The sequence below is a fragment of the Rhipicephalus microplus genome, chromosome 3, assembly GCF_043290135.1.
Source record: "Rhipicephalus microplus isolate Deutch F79 chromosome 3, USDA_Rmic, whole genome shotgun sequence".
Classification (NCBI taxonomy): Eukaryota; Metazoa; Arthropoda; class Arachnida; order Ixodida; family Ixodidae; genus Rhipicephalus; species Rhipicephalus microplus.
The window spans coordinates 253232223-253252444 of record NC_134702.1 but is presented as its reverse complement, the minus strand read 5'-3'; the positions used below and the strand labels follow the sequence as shown (position 1 = coordinate 253252444).

At 48.6% G+C, this 20222-nt stretch overlaps 1 protein-coding gene across 5 annotated transcripts in view; it reads right to left on the bottom strand.

The window, feature by feature from the left end:
- LOC119168643 (cytochrome P450 3A16) overlaps positions 1-20222 on the bottom strand; it is a 291485-nt gene that overhangs the window by 182831 nt on the left and 88432 nt on the right. For all 5 annotated transcript variants that reach the window (XM_075890905.1, XM_075890902.1, XM_075890901.1 and 2 more), the window contains one exon: positions 12598-12717. In XM_075890905.1, the coding sequence (XP_075747020.1) occupies positions 12598-12717 (120 nt within the window). The remainder of the gene's footprint in view (positions 1-12597; positions 12718-20222) is intronic.

Below are 20222 nucleotides of genomic sequence, written 5' to 3'. Positions count from 1 at the left end.
GTCCACCTGGAGTTCTTTAACGAGCACCCAAATCTGAACACATGAGCCTACAGCATTTTCGCCTCTATTGAGAATGCAGCCGCCGCGCGCCTGGATTCAATCCCGCGTCTTGTGGGTCACTACCCGAGTACCTTAGCCACTAGACCACTGCGGCGTGGCGCATCAATAAATATATCATTAGTACTTGCCTTAAGAGAATATTTTCTCACAAGCTTAACATGGTTTTTATTCTGGTTTTTCGGCGGTGACACAATTACTAAAATACTTGCATGATATTTCATATACACTTAATGTAAGAGGACATGCTTGATGCCATCTGGATTGGCTACAAGAAAGCTTTTCATTCGTAATGTCATAATAAGATTCTCATTAAACTTAAGCAACTTTTTTATGGCAACGAACTTAGAGAGTGGATACGGGTCTATCTGGGCTCAAGATCACAACACGTTGCACGCAATTGTGCTCACTCATCTGAGGTCAATGTCACGTCCAGTGGGCCAAAAGAATCGGTAGTCCATTACTTTTCATTATCTATATAAGCGACGTCGTTAAAGTACCTTCTTCGACTTCTGTTGAATTTTAGCCTTTATGCCGATGACTGTGTCGTCTATTCCAATGTAGCAGGCACTCACGATCAGTTGCAGTTAAAATTTTTGACAATTTTTGCGAGTGGAGTAACAAGTGACAGAGGTCGCTGAACTTAAAAAAAAAAACGTCTCAATGAATTTCTAAATGAAAAAGCACCCATCAAATTTTTCACATTTTAGTTGTAACCACAAGCTGGCAAGTGTAGACACTTTCAAATACCCCGGTGGTATTTTCATTTCAGACTTGAAAGAACATTCTCACATTCAAACTATTCAAGAACTTGTCGGGACACCTCGGACGCTGGATTTTACGCCTCCAAGAATATGATTTTGAGATCGTATACAAGTGTGGCAGGAAGCTTAGTGACGCCGATGCTCTTTCTCGATGCCCACTACCAGCGACTCCACTCGGGGTTCCCGCAATCAATTTGAACAACACGCCCTCGGAGTCCACGTCTACGGCGGTTTCCTCTCTCGCCTCTATGGACCAGCTGCCTTCGGACGACCCCCACGATTTTCCTTCTCGACAGTTGGCTGACCCATACTGTCGACGTATTATAGGCTACCCCACTGGCAGTTACCGTCCACCTAATACTAGGCTCCGTCGCCAACAATCACAATTTAAGCTGGACAACTCGGTGCTGTAACGCAAAATTTACCATCCTGACGGTCAGCGTTCGGTTTCCGTTCTACCCAGATCGCTTCGGTCCGAAGTCCTCAGAGCGCTTCATGACCATCCGACTGCTGGTCACCTTGGTTACCATAAAACCTACGATCGCCTTCGAAGTCGGTTTTATTGGCCAGGCTTTACCACTAGTGTAGCTCGGTACGTCGGGTTCTGCACTACCTGCCAATGTAGAAAACTACCAACATCTGCTCCCGCCGGTACACTACAGCCTCTTCCGTGCCCAGCCACGCTATTCGAAGTTGTAGGCGTCGATCTTTATGGCCCCCTCCCAGTCAGTGCTGCTGGAAACCGGTGGATAGTAACGGCCGTTAAACAGCGTTAAAGATAGTGCAGAGTAACAGAATTAAAAAATCCGTTTAGAAAGCTTGGTTACCTAAAAGAAACCTTCGAGATGCAGCTAGAGAATGTGAACTAGTATCATACAAATCTCTACTAAGGCCACTTCTGGAGTATGCATATGTCGTATGGGCCCCCCATCATGCAAATATTATATGCTTGAGTATATTTAGACAAAGACCTTCAGGTTTATACGAAAGCGTTACGATCGCGATTTTTTACCTACATTATATACTGCTTAGTTACAAATAAAAAGTTTGGCTCTCTGACGCACTAGTGACCGTTTTGTCCTGTTACCTGTGATCGCCCATGGAGAAACGTATAGATTCACCAATTACCTTTACTAGCCCTTCTCCAATGACAAGGAGAAGTCACCACATTACCATAGCTACTTCGTAGTCATGCATTTATTTCTTTAGGTTTTCTAATTTTCCCCTCACACTATTGATATTGGGATTGGTCTTCCGGGCTCCCTGCGCGATCTGCCAAACGATAAATTGATTGAACAATTTCCAAACTTTATTCACTGATCGGTATTGTATACTTTCCTGATCTTCTGTTCATTCAATGGGCATATTCGTTTTGTGTAATCATACGGTATTTGTGCACTCGCTCCTGCAATATGTTGCTGTGCAAGAAGCAGTTTTTGTAAATATAAATAAATAAGTAAATGAAAAGAAGACTGGTGCTTCTTTGAAGGAGTGGCACATAGCGAAACTCAAGAAGAAAAAATGAACGAGGTTTGTAATAGAAAGCTAAGGACAACTTCTGTATATTAAGTGGACGGGCACAAGTTCGCCCTAAATAAATAGTGTCACGCAGTTTACTTACGTACAGACCTACTGGAAGGCCGAGGAACGCCAGAAGAGCGAGGAACGCCAACAGGCCGGAAATACAAAAACAAACGCAAGCTCGGGTCGCGCGTGCACCAACGCTGTGGCTTGCCGTTTCATGCTGCTTCGTCGTCGTTCGCATAGTTCCCTACATTGGCCCCCGGTGAATAGCGTCACCAACCTGGTGACTTAAGGCGTAGTCACTATAGCGGGGTTGTAATACGGCTTCAGGCGACTCACATGCACAATTTCTCGGCCACGACGGCTTAAGTCATGAGACTGTGTCAATGGCTCAATCTCATAATTGACGGGTGACGTACGGGCGAGAATGCGGTAGGGCCCGTGGTATCGTGCCAGTAATTTCGACGACAGGCCAGGAGTGCTCGGTGGAACCCAGAGCCAAACGAGAGCACCAGTCGTGAAAGTAGAGAGATGTCGGTCGGTGTCAAGCCGTAGCTTCTGGTGGCCTTGGACCTCGGTTGTCAGAGAACGGGCCAATCGTCTGCAATCTTCTGCGCACCTGGCAACATCAGAAATTGCAGTGTACTCAGAGGAGTCGGTCGTGTATGGGAGGATAGTGTCCAGCGTGCACGATGGTTCGCGTCCGTACAACAGAAAGAAAGGGGAGAACCCTGTTGTCGCGTGCGTAGTGGTGTTATACGCATACGTGACGAATGGAAGGACAGTGTCCCAATTAGTCTGGTCTGAAGCTGTGTACATCGTCAACATATCACCGAGTGTGCGATTAAATCGTTCTGTGAGGCCAATCGTCTGCGGGTGATATGCTGTCGTCAGGTGATGAACCATGTTGCACTGAGCGAGCAACGCTTGAATGGCGTCAGACAAGAAAACACGCCCCCGGTCGCTCAAAAGTTCGCGGGGAGCACCATGGCGAAGAACAAAGTTGCGCAAGATGAAAAACGCAACTTTCCTCGCGGTTGCTGCGGGTAGTGCTGTTGTCTCCACGTAACGCGTGAGGTGGTCCACGCCGACAATTATCCACCTATTTCCAGAAGACGACGTGGGAAGTGGTCCGTATAAGTCGATACCGACGCGGTCAAACGGACGCGCTGGACAAGGCAGAGGCTGAAGTGTACCGGCAGGGCGTTGAGGTGGGACTTTACGTCGCTGGCATGCAGTACAAGCACGTACGTACTTGCGGACAAATGTGTACATGCCGCGCCAGTAGTACCGCTGACGTAGACGGTTGTACGTTTTGAGAGCGCCAGCTTGAGCGCTTTGCGGGTCGTTGTGGAAAGCAGTACAGATTTCCGAGCGCATGTGGTTGGGTATCACTAACAGCCACTTCCGACCTTCAGACGTGTAATTCCGCCGATAGAGTAGGTCGTCTCGAATAGCGAAACGTGTGGCTTGATGGCGGATAGTTCTTGAAACTAAATTAGCTAACGGATCAGTCAGAAAGGCGAGGAGTTGGGAAATCCACACATCTTTGCGTTGTTCCGATGCCATGTCTGTAAAGTCGATTGGTGTTATGACAGCTGAAGAAGGTGTAGAGGAGGCTGGGTCAGCCGGTAGCAGCGAGCGGGATAGCGCATCAGCGTCGGAGTGCTTGCGGCCGGATCGGTATACAGCACGATTGTCGTATTCCTGTAGGCGAAGCGCCCAACGACAAAGGCGCCCCGACGGGTCTTTGAGCGATGATAGCCAGCATAGAGCGTGGTGGTCCGTGACTACTTCGAAAGGGCGGCCATAAACGTGTGGGCGGAACTTAGTCAAAGCCCAGACAATTGTGAGGCACTCTTTCTCCGTGACGAAATAATTACACTCGGCTTTCTTGAGGGTTGGACTCGCGTAAGCGACCACGTATTCTTGGTACCATGGTTTCCGTTGAGCCGATACAGCACCAAGACCGACACCACTGGCATCGGTGTGGACCTCCGTAGGCGCATCAGGGTCAAAATGACGTAGTATTGGAGGTGATAATAATAACCGCCGAAGCGCGGTGAAGGATTCGTCGCACTCTTTTGACCAAGCAGAAATGCCTTTGGGAGTTGTCAACAGGTTGTTAAGGGGCGCGATGATGGAAGAAAAGTTGCGCACAAATCGACGAAAGTATGAGCACAAGCCGATAAAACTTCAAAGCGTCTTGATGGAATTGGGCTTCGGATAGTCGGCCACGGCGCGGAGTTTCGCCGGATCCGGGAGAACACCCTCCTTGCAGACGACGTGACCCAGTATAGTGAGCTGACGTGCGGCAAAATGGCACTTCTTGATGTTAAGTTGAAGGCCAGCAGAGTTGAGACACGTGAGAATAGCACGAAGACGAACAAGGTGAGTGAAAAAGTCGCGAGAAAAAACGACGATATCGTCTAGGTAGCAAAGGCACGTGTTCCACTTGTAGCCGCGAAGGATGGCGTCCATCATCCGTTCGAAGGTAGCTGGGGCGTTGCAGAGTCCAAATGGCATGACGTTAAACTCATACAACCCATCAGGTGTTACAAATGCAGTCTTCGATCGGTCAGGATCAGCCATTCGAACTTGCCAATATCCTGAGCGTAAATCTAAAGAGGAGAAATATTCTGCCCCTTGCAAGCAATCGAGAGCGTCGTCGATGCGTGGCAACGGGTACACGTCCTTCCGAGTTATCTTATTGAGCCGGCGGTAGTCAACACAGAATCGGATAGATCCGTTCTTTTTGCGCACAAGTACAACAGGGGACGACCAAGGGCTCTGCGATGGCTGGATGACACCACGCTTGAGCATATCGTCGACTTGTTCGTTGGTAATACGGCGCTCTTCCGCTGAAACTCGATATGGTCGTTGGCGTAAGGGAGCATGAGTACCGGTGTCAATGTGGCTCGTGATGTTCGCTGTGCGACCCAAAGATGGCTGAGCGCAATCGAAGGCAGAACGGAACTCTCGAAGAAGGGACAAGAGTTCGCTTCTTTGTGTCGGCGATAGCTCAGCGGGAACAGACGGCTGGAATGAGTCTGGCGTGGGCAGTGTGGCCACAGGTGGCGTCATAGCATTGAGCTGGAGGTGAGGTGCGTGTTCGGCGAACTCTAGAGGGCGCAAGAGGTCAACGTCTTGTATGTTACCCAAACATTCTCCGCGAAGTAAGGTAACTGGCGACGATAGCGAGTTCGCGACGAGCATGGCGGTAGCCCCGGATTCCACGGTGAGTACAGCAAAGGGCAGGTGTAGGCTACGGCGTCGGGTAAATACGTCAGACGGAGTGAACAAAATAGTTCCGGCAGGAGCGGCCGTACAGGTCAGGGCTACAAGGGCGGATGTTCTCGGTGCTATTTCCGTGTCTGCAACAACGACTAGTTTGTAAGCTTCAGAAAGAGAATCCACCAAACAAGAGGTTGGCAGCGGTGTAAGGGCGACTTCTGCACGTGAGCAATCTATGATGGCCCGATGACGCGAAAAAAAGTCCCATCCAAGAATGACTTCGTGGGAGCAGGATGCCAGCACCAAAAATTCAATGGCATAAAGTTCACCTTGGATAATGACACGTGCAGTGCACACAGCTGTAGGTTCTATGCACTGCGAGTTGGCCGTGTGGAGCACCAGGCCCGAAAGAGGCGTCGTCACCTTTTTCAACTTGCGGCATAAGGTCTCACAGATTATGGAAACGGCGGCCCCTGTGTCGATAAGCGCTTGTGCGGCGGTCCCCTCAACATTGACGTCAATAAAGTTTTGCGGCGAGAAAGATGGAGGCCTTAAGCAGTTCGAATTGTATGCAGCTGTTGCCTCCGGAGCTGCAGCGATCAGTTTCCCTCTTGCGTAGCAGGTCGGCGACGCATAGGTGACAGGGAGCGTCGTCGTGGAGATGGTGACCGATGGTTTGCGTAGGGTCGAGGACCGTCAGTGGTGTACCTTCATGGCGTCCTAGACGACGACGCCATTGGCCTGCCCACGGTGTCGACTGGAGGAGGATCTCGGCGACAGTGGCGGGCGACGTGTCCAGTGATACCACAGACGAAACAGGTGGGCCTATTATCCGGCGTCCTCCAAGCGTCTGAGCGACGGCAAAATGGAGCTGAAGATCTCGCGTAGGGATACGGCGCCGCAATTGGGGTTGTAGGCACGACATAGGGCGGCGTAGCAGGTTGAGCATACGGCATACGCTGTTGCGTAGGCCGAGCAGCGACGGCGGCGTACGTGAGAGGCGTTGTGACTGGTGGTTGCTGATGCACCGGCGGAAGGGCTTCAGCGACTTGGGTCCGAATGACGTGTTGGAGGTCCGGTGCCAAAGCTTGCGTGGGCTCATGTGTCAGTGGCAGCAGCGACAGCTGGCGCGCTACCTCTTCGCGGAAGAAGTCCTTGATTGTCGAAAGCAGCGGCTGCTGGTCGGTAGGATGTGCAGCTAGGTGCAAGCTTGCGAGCGTGTCTGGCGTCGTGAGGGCTTGACGAGCAATTGCGCGCTGCCTACGCAATTAATCGAAGCTTTGACAGAGGGAAACGAGGACAGCAATGGTGGAGGCATTTCTCGCGAGCAACATCGGAAAGGCGCCGTCGTCAATGCCTTTCAATATGTGCCTGATTTTTTCTTCCTCAGACATGGTAGAGTTGATGCGGTTGCATAGATGCAACACATCTTCAATGTAGCCCGTGTAGGTCTCGCCTGGTTGCTGCGCACGGTGACGTAAACGGTGCTCGGTTTGAAGCTTGCGTGCCGCAGGTCGTCCAAAGACGTCCGTAATGTAATAGCCGTCTTGAATGCAGACCACGTAGTAATGTCAGCTGCGTGGTTATTAAACCACAGTTGCGCGGTGTCCGCAAGGTAGAATGTGACGTAGCCTAGCTTACTTGGGTCGTCCCATTTGTTACTTGCGCCGACTTTGTCGTACCTGGCCAACCAATCTTCGACGTCCGACTAAGTGGAGCCCGTAAAAATAGGAGGGTCTCGTTGAGGATACACGGCACCGCAAGTGACATGGACGGTCGAAGGTCCCACCTGGAGAGGCGTCTCGGTGGCCATGTTTGTGTCACGTAGAGGGGAAAGCTTACGGGAGCGAAGTTCCAGGTGTATGCGGGAGTCCACACACCTCCACCAGATGTCACGCAGTGTACTTACGTACAGACCTACTGGAAGGCTGAGGAACGCCAGAAGAGCGAGGAACGCCAACAGGCCGAAAATACAAAAACAAACGCAAGCTCAGGTCGCGCGTGCACCAACGCTGTGGCTTGCCGTTTCATGCTGCTTCGTCGTCGTTCGCATAGTTCCCTACAATAGTTTTAGTTTTCAGCGCTGTATTTGTTCGTTACAACTGGTGTAGGTGCTGGGTATAATTCAAGCCCGCCTAAGCTAGAGAAGTTAGCCCAGAACCCCTAAAGTTGGAGCCAGCAGAATTGACTCCTATACACCAGTGCACGAGTCACCGCCCACGAGGTGAGCAGCCAGAGTTGGGCGCCCTCTTCGATTCTTCTAGACCAATTGAGACCATAACTCCAGAAGCCCCTACAATGGCCGCTCAAGCGACGTAATTCCTATCTAAGCCGAAGACTGGCTCAATGGTTTGGAGTGCCTCGTTAGATTTAACGGTTGACACGAAGCCAAGAAATTTCGTAACGTGTACTTGGCACTGCAATTCTGCGCATTTGTGGTTCGAGAACCACGATGCGTCCATGTTGTCGGGGGGTGACTTTCGAAGAGAGTTTATTGCTACGTGTTCAAACACGGACCGCAAAGGCAGTGGTGGCTCTTCAGACGCAAAACGAAAGGAACAATGTGAGCGTCACAATGTACGTTGAAGACATGTAACGACTGTTACGCCGAGTAGAACTAAAACATGGCCCATGAAAGGAAGTCGCGGAACCTGATGCGTGGAGTGAATGGTGAGTTTTTTGAAGGCCTGGTACGTAATCCACCCTGATCCTTGGTGAGTTTAGCACAGAGGCGACAACGATAGCGAAGACACTGCAGCAGCTCACGCGTCATTACAACAGGTACGTAAGCGTCTCACCTGCTAGCGTGGTGTCGACAACCCTTACGAGCATTACAGACCTCTTGTGGGAAATGGTGAGGGCTGCCGTAAGGGAATAGCTTCAGAAAATGCTAATGACTCAACGTCATCCAGCCATGTCCTCGCTTGTTAACGTTGTGCGTGAAGACGTCCGGCAAGCGATTCTTCAACCGAAACATCAGGTACTCGAGTGCGCACTACCGCATCCTCGGCCTCAGTCGGCGTACACACAAGTCGTACAGAACCTCGGACGTACAAATTAGATAGCTACGACTGCCGTATTCCCCCAACGTCTTCTCCGAGTACTCCAGTGCTCATTCCGGAAGAAAGAGCACGTAAGAGTGATGTATGGCACACTGCAGACTGGTGGCGCCTCTGCAGCCACTGTGGAGAAGCAGGTCACCTTTATTGAGTGGTCCAGTATTGTTGATTGGGACTGCGTGGTTTTCCCGTCAATGCACCGTGCCCGCGCAACGGTGAGCACCCGTACGAAATCAGAATGTCTTCGCGCTGTACACCTCAATACACGCCAGAAAAGGAGTTACGCTCCACAGCACCGATGCGCTATTGGTTGCAGTGTCGTTGTAGTCGTAAAAGTAAAGCTAGTGTCATCTGAAGGTGAGGACGCTGATATACAGACAACTGAAGACCTTTCATTGTGTACTCGACAAGGCGGCAGCAGTTACGCATCAATGGACAAGTTAAATAGTAGGAACGTTACTTGGAAGATATTGGTCACGATCGATGACGTCGAGGCTATTGCGCTAACAGACACCAGTCCAGACTACTCCGTGATCAGTAGCGCTCTTGCAAAGAAGCTGAGAAACGTGATGACCGAGTGGACCGGTCCTCATACTTATACCACTGAAGCGTACTTAGCTCTGTGGGATTATGCACCGCAAGAATAAGAATAAGAGCATATATATACGTCGGCAACTTCATTATTTTTTCTGAATGCACCCGTGAGCTTATGGTAGGCATAGATTTTGTGCAGACAAACAATGTAGTCACTGACTTGCAAGAATCCCATGTTTCAACGGAGAATGCCGTCGCCTTCTGTCTTGCAGAGCAACCAATCGTTTTTCCTCTCCGCATTGTGGACGATTATGTGACCGTGCCGCCACATTCCAGTGTGAGGATTCTTGTGAGGACTGACGTTCTGCGTGATTGTGACGAATTAGCGGACGGAAACATTGGAATAATACAAGAAAAAAGATTACGCGTGTAAGAGGTCTGGTTAGCCTTTTTGATAAGTTTGCGTACGTCCTGTTAACCAACTTTGGTAATGAGGTGTAGCATGTCATTAAGATATCATCCATAGCATCGCTGCATGAGTATGTGCAAGTCTCAATAGTTTCCGTTTTTGATAGATCTTCGGAGACAGTAGATAACCTACCACAATCAGTGAATATTGATGGAGAGCTCTTGGTATTTCCGGAGGAGCCGATTGTGGAGCTCGAAGAATTCGCGGAGTGCTTTTCCACTTCGTTGAAAATCCGACGAACTCCTGTCGGAAAGCACTGCATTGTGCTCAAATAACACGCCAGACCTGTGCATCAGCGCCCATACCGAGTAGCGCCAAAAGAAAGGGAAGCCATCAAGAAGCGAGTGCACGAAATGTTCAATGATGACGTGATCTAGACATCGAACAGTCCGTGGGCATCACTGGTCGTGCTTTTTTAAAAAGTACAACACTTGGAGGTTTTTGGTTGACGACAAAAAACGGAACCTAGTTGCGAAGCATGATGTTTACCCAATTTAACTGATTGATGAAGCCTTGTATAGAGTTACGAAATGCTCACTTTTTTCATCATAGCACTTAAAAAGCAGATACTGGAAAACTGGAGTGGACGAATGACATCGTCAGAAGGCGTTTGTGACACCTGGCGGCTTGTACGAGTTCAAAGTACTCTCTTTCAGTGCGGCCTGTGCTCCCATTGCTTTCCAGAAAATGATGAACACTGTCCTCTCCGGACTCAAAGGGCAATCGTAATTCGTTTACCCTGATGATGTTGTGCGATTAGTGCTTTGTTTCCTCTACCTTCAAGCAGCACTTATACTGCTTGAGAAAGGCACTGGACACCATTCTCGTGGCAGTATGCATGATCAAACCTGAAAAGTGTTACTTTGAATTTCGTCAGCTTTGGTTCCTCCTGCACATAGTATGGGAGGCGTCCGCCCAGATGCGGAAAAAATTACAGCAGTAGAAAGTTTTCTGAAACCATAAGACGAAAAACGCCGTCATACAATTCCTAGGACTCTGCCCATTACCTACTCTTCGTCGAAAACTTCGCCAAGATCGTTGAGCCTTTGAAACAGTTAACAAAAGAAAGTATCACTCGAATAGTGGGAAAAACAGAACGAACATTTCTAAGAGTTGCGATGCCGTTTCCAGTCTCCTCGAATGCTTGCCCATTTTGATGAAGACGCCGACGCAGACATTCATACCGACGTGGTCAACGTTGGCCTTGGTGCCATCTTCATTTAGTGGCAGAATGGATACAAAAAGTTATCGCTTACGAGAGCCCCACTCTATTGAAAGCCAAGTTCAATTCCATAGCGCAAGAAAAAGAATGTTTTGCCGTGATATGACCTATCAGCGACTTTTGCCCATACGTGTACGGGAGACTGGAGCGATGAGCGATATTCAGTGATTGTAGTGGCTTGTATATATCGAGGGAATCCCAGGAAAGCTTTCTAGATGCAGCTTGCGTTTGAAGGAACATGACGTCACCATGTCCTACAAATCGGGTCTCGAACGTACTTAGGCAGACTCCCTGCCACGCACACCTGTGGAGTCTCCATCATCTGACCAAAAAAAAGACTTCCCATTTCTTGAAGCTTGGATTTCGTCAGAAATGGCTCGTCATCAGGGAATGAACCCGGAGCTACGCCTGCTTATCCAGTACTTGGATGGTCAGCAAATTAGGGTACAAGGAGTTTTCGTATGAGGACTGGCCTCCTATATTCTTTGAAATGACGTCCTATACAAGCGCAACTTAGCACAGCAGTGAGACATTTCTGCTTCTCGTACGAACACCACTGCGACCTCAGTGGAAGCTCATGACAACCCATCGGCTGGCCATATAGGTATTAGTCGGACTTTAGCGAGAATCCGCCAGAAGTATTAGTGGCTGAAATACGGGCTTCGGTGAACCTTTATGTCAAGTCATGCCGGGATTGTTGAAGACGCGAAATACCTCCATTGAAACCAAGGGTAAGTTGAAACAGATAGAGCCAGCAAAAGGGCCATTTCAGCAAATGAGAATGAATTTACTTAGTCCAATTTTTCTCTCATCACTGGGAAAGCACTGGATTGTTGTAGCAACATACTATTTGGCTCAATATGCTGAGACCTCACCTCTCGTAAAAAAACGGCAAACAATGTAGCCCAGTTTTATATAAAAAGCAATTCTTTGCACGCTTAGGTGAGTTTTACCTCATCAATTCACCCACCTGTTTCATCCACCGACCCTGTTTCATGTTTCTGATTGAGCCTAGGCTCAATCAGAAACATGAAACAGTTTTATAGTTTAGTTTTATTATTGTAATTCTTCCCAGATTTTTTTCCTAAGAACGTAGCTATAGTTTAAGCCACATATCTGTGTTCCACTCATTCTTCTAATAATTCTCATTGCACCGATCTCATATTGTAATATCTGAAAATGATGCGCTTTTACTTGAGGTTTTTCGCAACCCTTTCGTTTCGAAAAAAGAAACTTCAATGATAAGGAGAGGTGGGCTCATTTTGAAACAGCGCAAACAACGCAAGACTCGGAAGAATATTTAGACTCTTGACTCAGTGTTCGTGTTGCTGAAAGTTTTAAGCTTTTCGTCTTTTTCTTGAGCTCTTTCGAAATAATTTCAGAAAAGTCATTTATCAACAAGAGCAGCTCCTTCTGGCCTGACAATATTTATGAAGAACCACACAATTTAAAAAAAGCACACCACGTCAACGGGGTGAATAGTGAGTAAAGCGAAGCAGACGCACGGAAGCACGAACGAACTGACGGACGCTCCGCCTCACTCATCATTATCCACTCCGTGGATATGCTGTGACACCATTTTATTCACATGCAATGAAACGTGACTGAGTACTACGGCGTCTACGATGACTACGACGACACAGGACGTATAACTCACGGCGTAAGGGGCTTCGCTTCTAAGAAATACGCAGGTTCCTGCTCTGAACGATACGCGTATCAAATTACAAGACTTACCTGCTTGATCTTGGACGTACTGAAGACTGGTGATACAATTTTTCTCGTTGTACGCCATTCGTTGTTCAATAGGGCCACAAGCATGTTGTCAAGAACCGGGTCACCGACTTGCCTGATGAACTGCAGCATAAGCAATATTGCTCTCAACACCTGAAATGCGCCAGTGCTGACAGTTTTGTTTTGGCAATGCGCATACAGTAGACAGACGCTAGGAAGGACCTAATACAAAGAACGCATGACACACTTGAACGAACTGTTGTTTGTAGTCGGTCCTACGTACTGTCTCTCTACCTCCAGCGCAACGCCAAACCAACATGAACCAATTAGCCCCTTTCATACAAATCTCAACGAATTAGTTTCTCACTGAAACGAAATATAAACTTATGCTAATTGTTGCTCTAAATAAACGCATCTGTGTCTAGAACATTAAAAAGAGTATTGTGGTGCCTGGGAATGCTTAGAATGTGTATTTTATAGTGCTACCATTCAAGAACACCTTAGGATTGCAAGTCAAGGGGTCGGCTTCTCAGTAAACTCTCATCATATTGGGTGTTCCAAGGAACTCAGTAACTCTCGACGTTCTAGCGAGATATAAGAGATCTATTCGCGGTGCCCGTAAACCAAAATAATCAATGTACCGCCCAGCAACCCCCACAGTGTTTGATCTGACTTAGCCTGCGTGCAGGACAAAACTTGCCAAACCTAGTTCATGTTGACTGTCAACTGCGGTAGGACTGGCTTCTTGATACCAAGTGAGAAACGGTCTAAATGATCGTAAAATATTTTGTACGCCTAGTCTCACTCTGCTGTTTGCATAGCGTGAACAATACATTCTAAGAAAACGCAACATGCCAATTTTACGACGTCTAGTACTATTTCCGTGCTTCCTTAAGTCAAGCTTTCCACACCGGAGACGTTAAAGGGTGAGCTATGGTAGCATGGCCGGCATCTCGCTTTTGATCGTAAAATAAGAGGAAAACAGCGTCTACAGCTATGTTATGCGCCAAGTTGCACAGCGGGATATGCGAGCACGGAGCAAAGTCACAAGTTTTTCCCCTTTAAGGCCCCGAACGACGAAGATGGATGAATTTTTCGGAAGCAGAACCTCCATTGATTTGACAGGCCACTTGACGCCTATTGTGATGTGTGTGAGGTACATTTCCAGCCCCGACTTATTGCGATAGACTACGTTCATATATCAATAATGTTGAGGTCCGCATTCCCAAAAGAACGCCGACGCTTGCCCCTGATGCAGTCTCTACAATCGATGAAACTGTTCCTCGGTGTCAAGTAGCCAGCCATAAATTTATATTTAGGTCTGTGATCCTAGACCCCGATCATTTCCACAAATTTCACTTCAATTGGTAATAAATCTGGCTTCACCTTACGATTTAGTTACAGTACTGAATCATGAGCAGTGCATATCTTCAGTTCACTATTCGAAAGAACTGCTCCAATAAAGTTAGCACATTTGAGTACAACTCCTGTGTGGTAAAGTGCTGACTGTCAGGCACTATGAACACAATACCTTTAAGGGTCCTACTTATTGGGCAGTTAATACAGTAGAGTGTTCAATATTTGGTCATGAACTGTTCTTCACGCAAGTTGTAGAAATAAATGGCTTTATGCCCTAATCTTGACAAGCTTTTTAACTTGAGTATTTGATACAGTTGCAAAGCAGAAACTGTATAATAGTATGACTAAGATTCAATGCTTTCCTAGCGGTGTCCTACAGCAAGAGGAATTTCTTTATAAAGCCTGATTGTTGACAACGCAGTGGAAACTCATCTAGAAATAAATTCATGCTGGAAATTCCCGTAAAGTGAACTAAGAAAACTGTGTCGAAATACATGCACTCACTGTTAATTAGAGCAAAAACTAGAAACCTTCTACTTGCTGTGGTGACATGCCGCGGCCATGAGAAACAATATTATTGTTTCATGACTATGCTGCCAACTTTGCGAGCAGACACGATATCCTGGCGGTCTGAACAGAAAGAGATTACCTTCATGTGTCGATAAAGCCTGACCACGTGAGTATGGGGTTCCCGATTTTAACATGTATATGTATTCACTACAGCCATGGCCTTGTCAATAGGGTGCCTATCTCAACTACTAGATGTAGGCGGATGAAATTATGCTGCCGGACACCCAATGGGTAAAATGGGAAAACAGGAAAAACAACACTTGAAGTATTTGATGTTGGAACGGTATTGCTGTAATTTTAATGAATGTTCGTGACGTGACTGCCTGGTTTCTGAAATGAATAGGAATCTAGAGCTGTCCATGTACAGCTGTCTATGAATACGTTGGAAGAGCATTTTAGGCATGCAAGTTTAGCTTGATTTCGTAATGTTGGTACCCCAGCTCTTGCTATCAGTTCAGTGAGAGAATAGATGAAGCTGTATTTGTTGTAGACAAATCTAACAGCTTTTCTTTGCAGACCTTCTAGCTTTTCAATTCAAGTATTTGTGGCCATGATTCAGCGTATTGCCAGGTTCCTTCCTCAAGTTTTGTGATCAACCCGCTTCATTTTACGTAATTGTCAGCGCAAGCCGCACCTGCAGTGTTTGAAAAGATTCGGGACTGTAGTAGATTTCAATATTATTAGGTCCACATGGCGAACATTACAGATTGTTCTAAAACATACGTGACCACTAGCAATGATGCTAAAATATTTGACGACATTTGTACAAATGCCCACGCGCTTCCCTGTTTGTCAGTTGATCTGTAGTGCCATGCTAATTTCTTGACAAATGTGCCGCGCCTCTCACGCAGCTGAGGCAAGCTCGAGCTGTGCGAGAACAGAAGGGGCTTTCGTGCCTGGCGTGCCGGATGCTGGCACCCGCCGCCCCTGAGTTTCGACGCGAGGGCAATTAAGTGGCGAGATTCGGCATGGCCCCATCGGCCACCCATACGACGTTGTCTGACGTCTCTCTTCTCCCCGCAACAAATGGCGACCTGGAGAACGCGCCCTTCGACGAGCGGCCGCTGCCATACTTCTGCGCCTTTCCCCACCAGTAAAGCCTTTCTACCCGACCTACCCGGAAGCATGGTTTCTGCAGCTCGACGCCGCTCTCACTTAATGGCATCACGGACCAGCCACTAATGCACGCCGTTCTTCTTGATGCCCTTCCGGTAGAAATGCTTCCTCTTACTGCCACTTCAAACTGCAGCCTGCTGCCTTAAGATGACATCTGCTCTGCGATGCTGCCCTCCTGCGGCTCACCCACCGCATGCTTCTGTGGACACGCGATTTTCCGGTTTCCTCTGAGTCACAGCGAGGGCCATCAACCAGCCATCATCACTGCCTTGAGGGCGACCTAACTTCCGCGGTTACGACTAATACTTTTGATCCGGTCGTAAGCACATCTGTTCCTGCATCTAATCATGCCAACAAGGTAGGCAACGCCCACACGACGACTGATCTCCCCTCTCTGAGGTGCGAATCCTCAGAGCTCACGTCGAATGTCCGTCGCATGTGCCAGCCTCCTGCACGTCTTCCGCGGCATCGACGGCATGCGACACGGGCGCCGCAAGACACCATGACGGCCACCTTGCCGCATGCCTCAGAGTCTGGCGCAGGCAACCTTTCACCCGTTACGGACTTCCCGACCACGGGTATTAGGCCTTCGACATTGTTTGATAAACGAGATTCCTTATCAAGCTCTCGTCTAGCCACTAACGAAGCGATTCTCACGCCCTGTTCTCCACTCGAGATTCAGGACTTTCGTACTGCGTTCAGTGAGTCAGCCACAAGGAGCGTCTCTCGTCCGGCCACTAGCGCAGCGATTCTCGCACCAGGTCACAGACCAAATGAAGCTCTTCAAGACGTTGCTGCTGCTAACGATAAGTCCACCATGAGGTGCATTTTTTTTCAAAGTCCTCGGCCGATGGTCATTCAGGCACGCTCGCTACCGGTAGGTTTTCTCAGACTTCCACAGACCACCACTTCACGGACTTCTCAGGCTCCGTGACGGCTACATTGCCGCACACCTTAGAGTCTGCTACGACCCTGGACATCGTCACGCAGACTACCCGTTTCCCGATCGCTAAGCCTTCACCATCGACAATGTCCAAAGGCAGCTCTCTATCCCCGCCAGTGTTCTGCACACCCTGCCAGCAGCCACTAGCATCGACCTCAATGTACCCTGCAGCAGAAAATTCGTGCCCCTCACCACACACGACCGAACATGTAGGATGCTGCAACCATGAGGTACGCGCCAGCGTACGACGTGCCTGGTCTGCTAGTGGCACAGCCCACCACACATGCCTCATAGGCAGCCATCGGCCATGCCAACCTACACCCGAACTCGTGTGTGCCGACTACTGAAAGTGCTTCCCCAAATAAAGGTGTACCCACTGAAAATCTTCCACAGTCCACGCCTGCTCGATCCCATGACATGCTTCCTAACGAGTTTTTTGGCTGAAGAAGCAAACCAGCAGGCTTATAACTGGAATACAGGCAGATCCTTTTACACGCCACAGTCGTCATTCATGTCTACCTGGTGTCTAAAACACTATTTACCCACTACCGACGTGAGCGGTCAAGCCAACCCATCTTCGAAAACCGCTCAAATCACGAAACCTACGTACGGACATTGGCGTCAGCGCTGTGCACGCCCACGAAAGCACCATTGCACGAGTTTCTTCTCGATGGGTGGCCTTCCAAACTTCCCTGTGCCACTTTTCATTGTTTCACGCGCAGTGGCCGCATCGGCTTATGTGCACCCGCCCTCACCTCTTCCTGAATGCATCTCTACCAGCACTGCTCACTCGCGGCACCCTGTGTGCTCCCGGCTGGCCCTACATGGTTATCATGTCACCCACCTGTCTACGAACACAGCGACCCGGCACTTACTTCTTCGTCCACTGCACAACTACCAGAGTCACGCGCCGAAAGCCAACTGCTTAACGATGGTTCATCCAAGTTGGCAACCTGGACTGCCCAAACGGGCACCTTATGGATTGTGGTTATTTTACATTGTATCTGTCGCTCTCTGTTCTCCATATACCTTCAAATTGCGCAAAGCGCTAGGGGGCGGGAGAGTTCGGTAGTGCCATAATTATCATTTTTTGACCACCGCGCCGTGCTTCTCAGGCAGCTCGGGCTAGCTTGAGCTGCGCCAGAACCGCAGGGGTTCACGCGCCTGGCGTGTCGAACGCTGGCAGCAGCCGCCGCTGAGCTTGGGCCCGAAGGGTAATGAAGTGGCGAGATTTAGTATGGCCTCGTCGGCCGCCAACACGACGCGGCCTCCTCCTCCTCTCGCCTCTAAAGATCAATGGCCGATGCTCTGTTCCTCGCTATCAGTGCCTGTGTATTGGCGTAATCTGTCTTTACTTTTGCGTGGCCACAAGTTCTGTCGAATAAACAATTCAATTGGAACATCCTGTTTCCACCGTTTGTCTGCTTCATGACCCCGTATCATCTGGTAGAGGTGGTGTGCCCTTCATGTACCGAACGCCTCCGTCAAGCCCAGCGCCAGTTGTTAGGGCATCTACGGCAACCCAGAGCATTGAACAGAGATGCTCAGCGCAAACTGCTCCTCATCGTTCGAAAGGTTCGCAAATGTGTAGATCTTTGTTTAGAGTCAATGCAAGGCGCTTGCAATAAGTTTATTCCAGAGCTGGTGCGAGAACCAGTGATTAGGCTGCAATATTTGACGGTGCATGTATAAATGCCGACGTGCTTCGCCACTTCTCTGTTGATCTATGGCCAACGCCGAGTTCACTGCTATCACTGCATGTCTGGAATTCTGCAATCCGACTTCCCGTTCAGCGCCCACACTATCGAAAAAATAAACAGGTGTTAGTTGTTAAAAGTTTAATAATGAAGTTTAATGAGAAAACTTATTGACAAGTTTAATGTGAAGTTTAACGAGAAGTTTAAGGACAAGTTTCATAATGAATTACCAACTAGCCCAATTCCATACTTCATCTTCAACTTACAGTTTGCTCCCATCGTAGACGTGATGACTACATGACATTATGAACGTCTCAGCTCTTTTCGCATGACGAGACGCGTGGTGGATTCGGTCGCTTACGAGTGTCGCGTCTGCAATGTCGGGTCCTTGACGACCGCTCCACGATCAAGCCTCATACACGGAAATCTCAAATTGTCACCCAATCTTTAGTTTTCCGAGCTTTCCGCCTTACCTCTCTTTTGCAACAGCAATTATATGGACACTCTCGGCTGGTTTTTGCCGCCGGTGTCGACGTGGGCATCATCATTCACAGTATATATATATATATATATATATAGAGAGAGAGAGAGAGAGAGAGAGAGAGAAAGCGAGAGAGAGACAATGCCAAAAATAAAAATCAAGTAAAACACTCTAGTGCGCGATATCAAACGTGGAACCTCTGACACGTGAGTGCCAGGTTCTAAGCACTGAGCCACGGAGAAGCACGTACTTCAACGTTCAAACGTCAAGCTATTTGCATCTACCTCTTACCACTGGTGACACCCAACTTGGGGGGAAGAGGACCATCATGTTTTCAGCATTGCCAGAAGGATGGCGTAATGAGCGCGCGTGGCCAAAGTGTCACGATGCCGTGGCGCTCGCTCGCATCTCCCAAGCGTACATTGCTCCGCGCCGAGGTCGACACTCACTTGCGCGCCCTTATCTCGCAGTGGAGACGAGCGTACGTCTTGGCTGGCCTTCCGCCTTCTTTGGAATGATTCTGTTGTAGTTACCGGGCGCACAACGGTCAGTGCGATTGTTGCACAGTCTTCGTTTGTGAAAAAATTGTGGTCTTTAGGCACAGGGAAGTACCAACTGAGACTCGTATTCACGTTCATCTGTACCAAGGAATACGCTTCGTGCGTTTGTGTGCGTGAGAAACGCGGGGCGCCTTATGATCTGCTTGCCATTCTGTGCATATGCTACCAGTTTGTTGCTATCGCATTCATTGGCTCACCTTTGCTGCAAAGCTGCGACTTTTGTTCCCTCTTTGTCGCTTCTTTTGTGAACCACTACTGAGGTGTCGCACTTGATGTAGACAATCGTGGGGTTCTCTTTTCTTTTAGAACTACTACCCCATCTCCGCATAACGTCACACGGTAGGGTGATTTGAAAAATATAACAGCGAAGGGACGTTTACTGTGTTTCTTTGTTGGAAAAGAGAACACTTGAGTGCGTGGACTGCACTTACCGGAGGCTGCGTACAGCAAGATAAAGTGAAAGCCAAACAAAGCACGATGGCTTTTGACGTCGTCCATTGGCAAACAAAATAACTATTCATGGCTGATTGACAAGCGCTGCCAGATTAAACTTTCGCTCCGTTTTGATAGCGTGAGTGCCACCAAAAGAGTACACGCTTTTTTCAGCTGTCAGTTGATGTTGAAGGCAGCCGTGCTTTGATACAGGATGAAAGTGAACGTCTTCATAGAAGCTTCGAAGTACGAGTTTCCACAGACAAGCGATGAACGTGCACCGGCGCAATCTGGACGCACGGGTGCGTCGTTCCGCGGCGACTGGGAAACATCTCATTGCCTAATGCATTTTTGTATACGGTATCAGCTCCGAATTATCTTTTACAGCGAAGCTGCCAGATCTTGCAAAATGCACTCGTACTATCTGTGCCACATCTCCATCTTGCTCCTGCCGCCGAAACGTAGCAAGT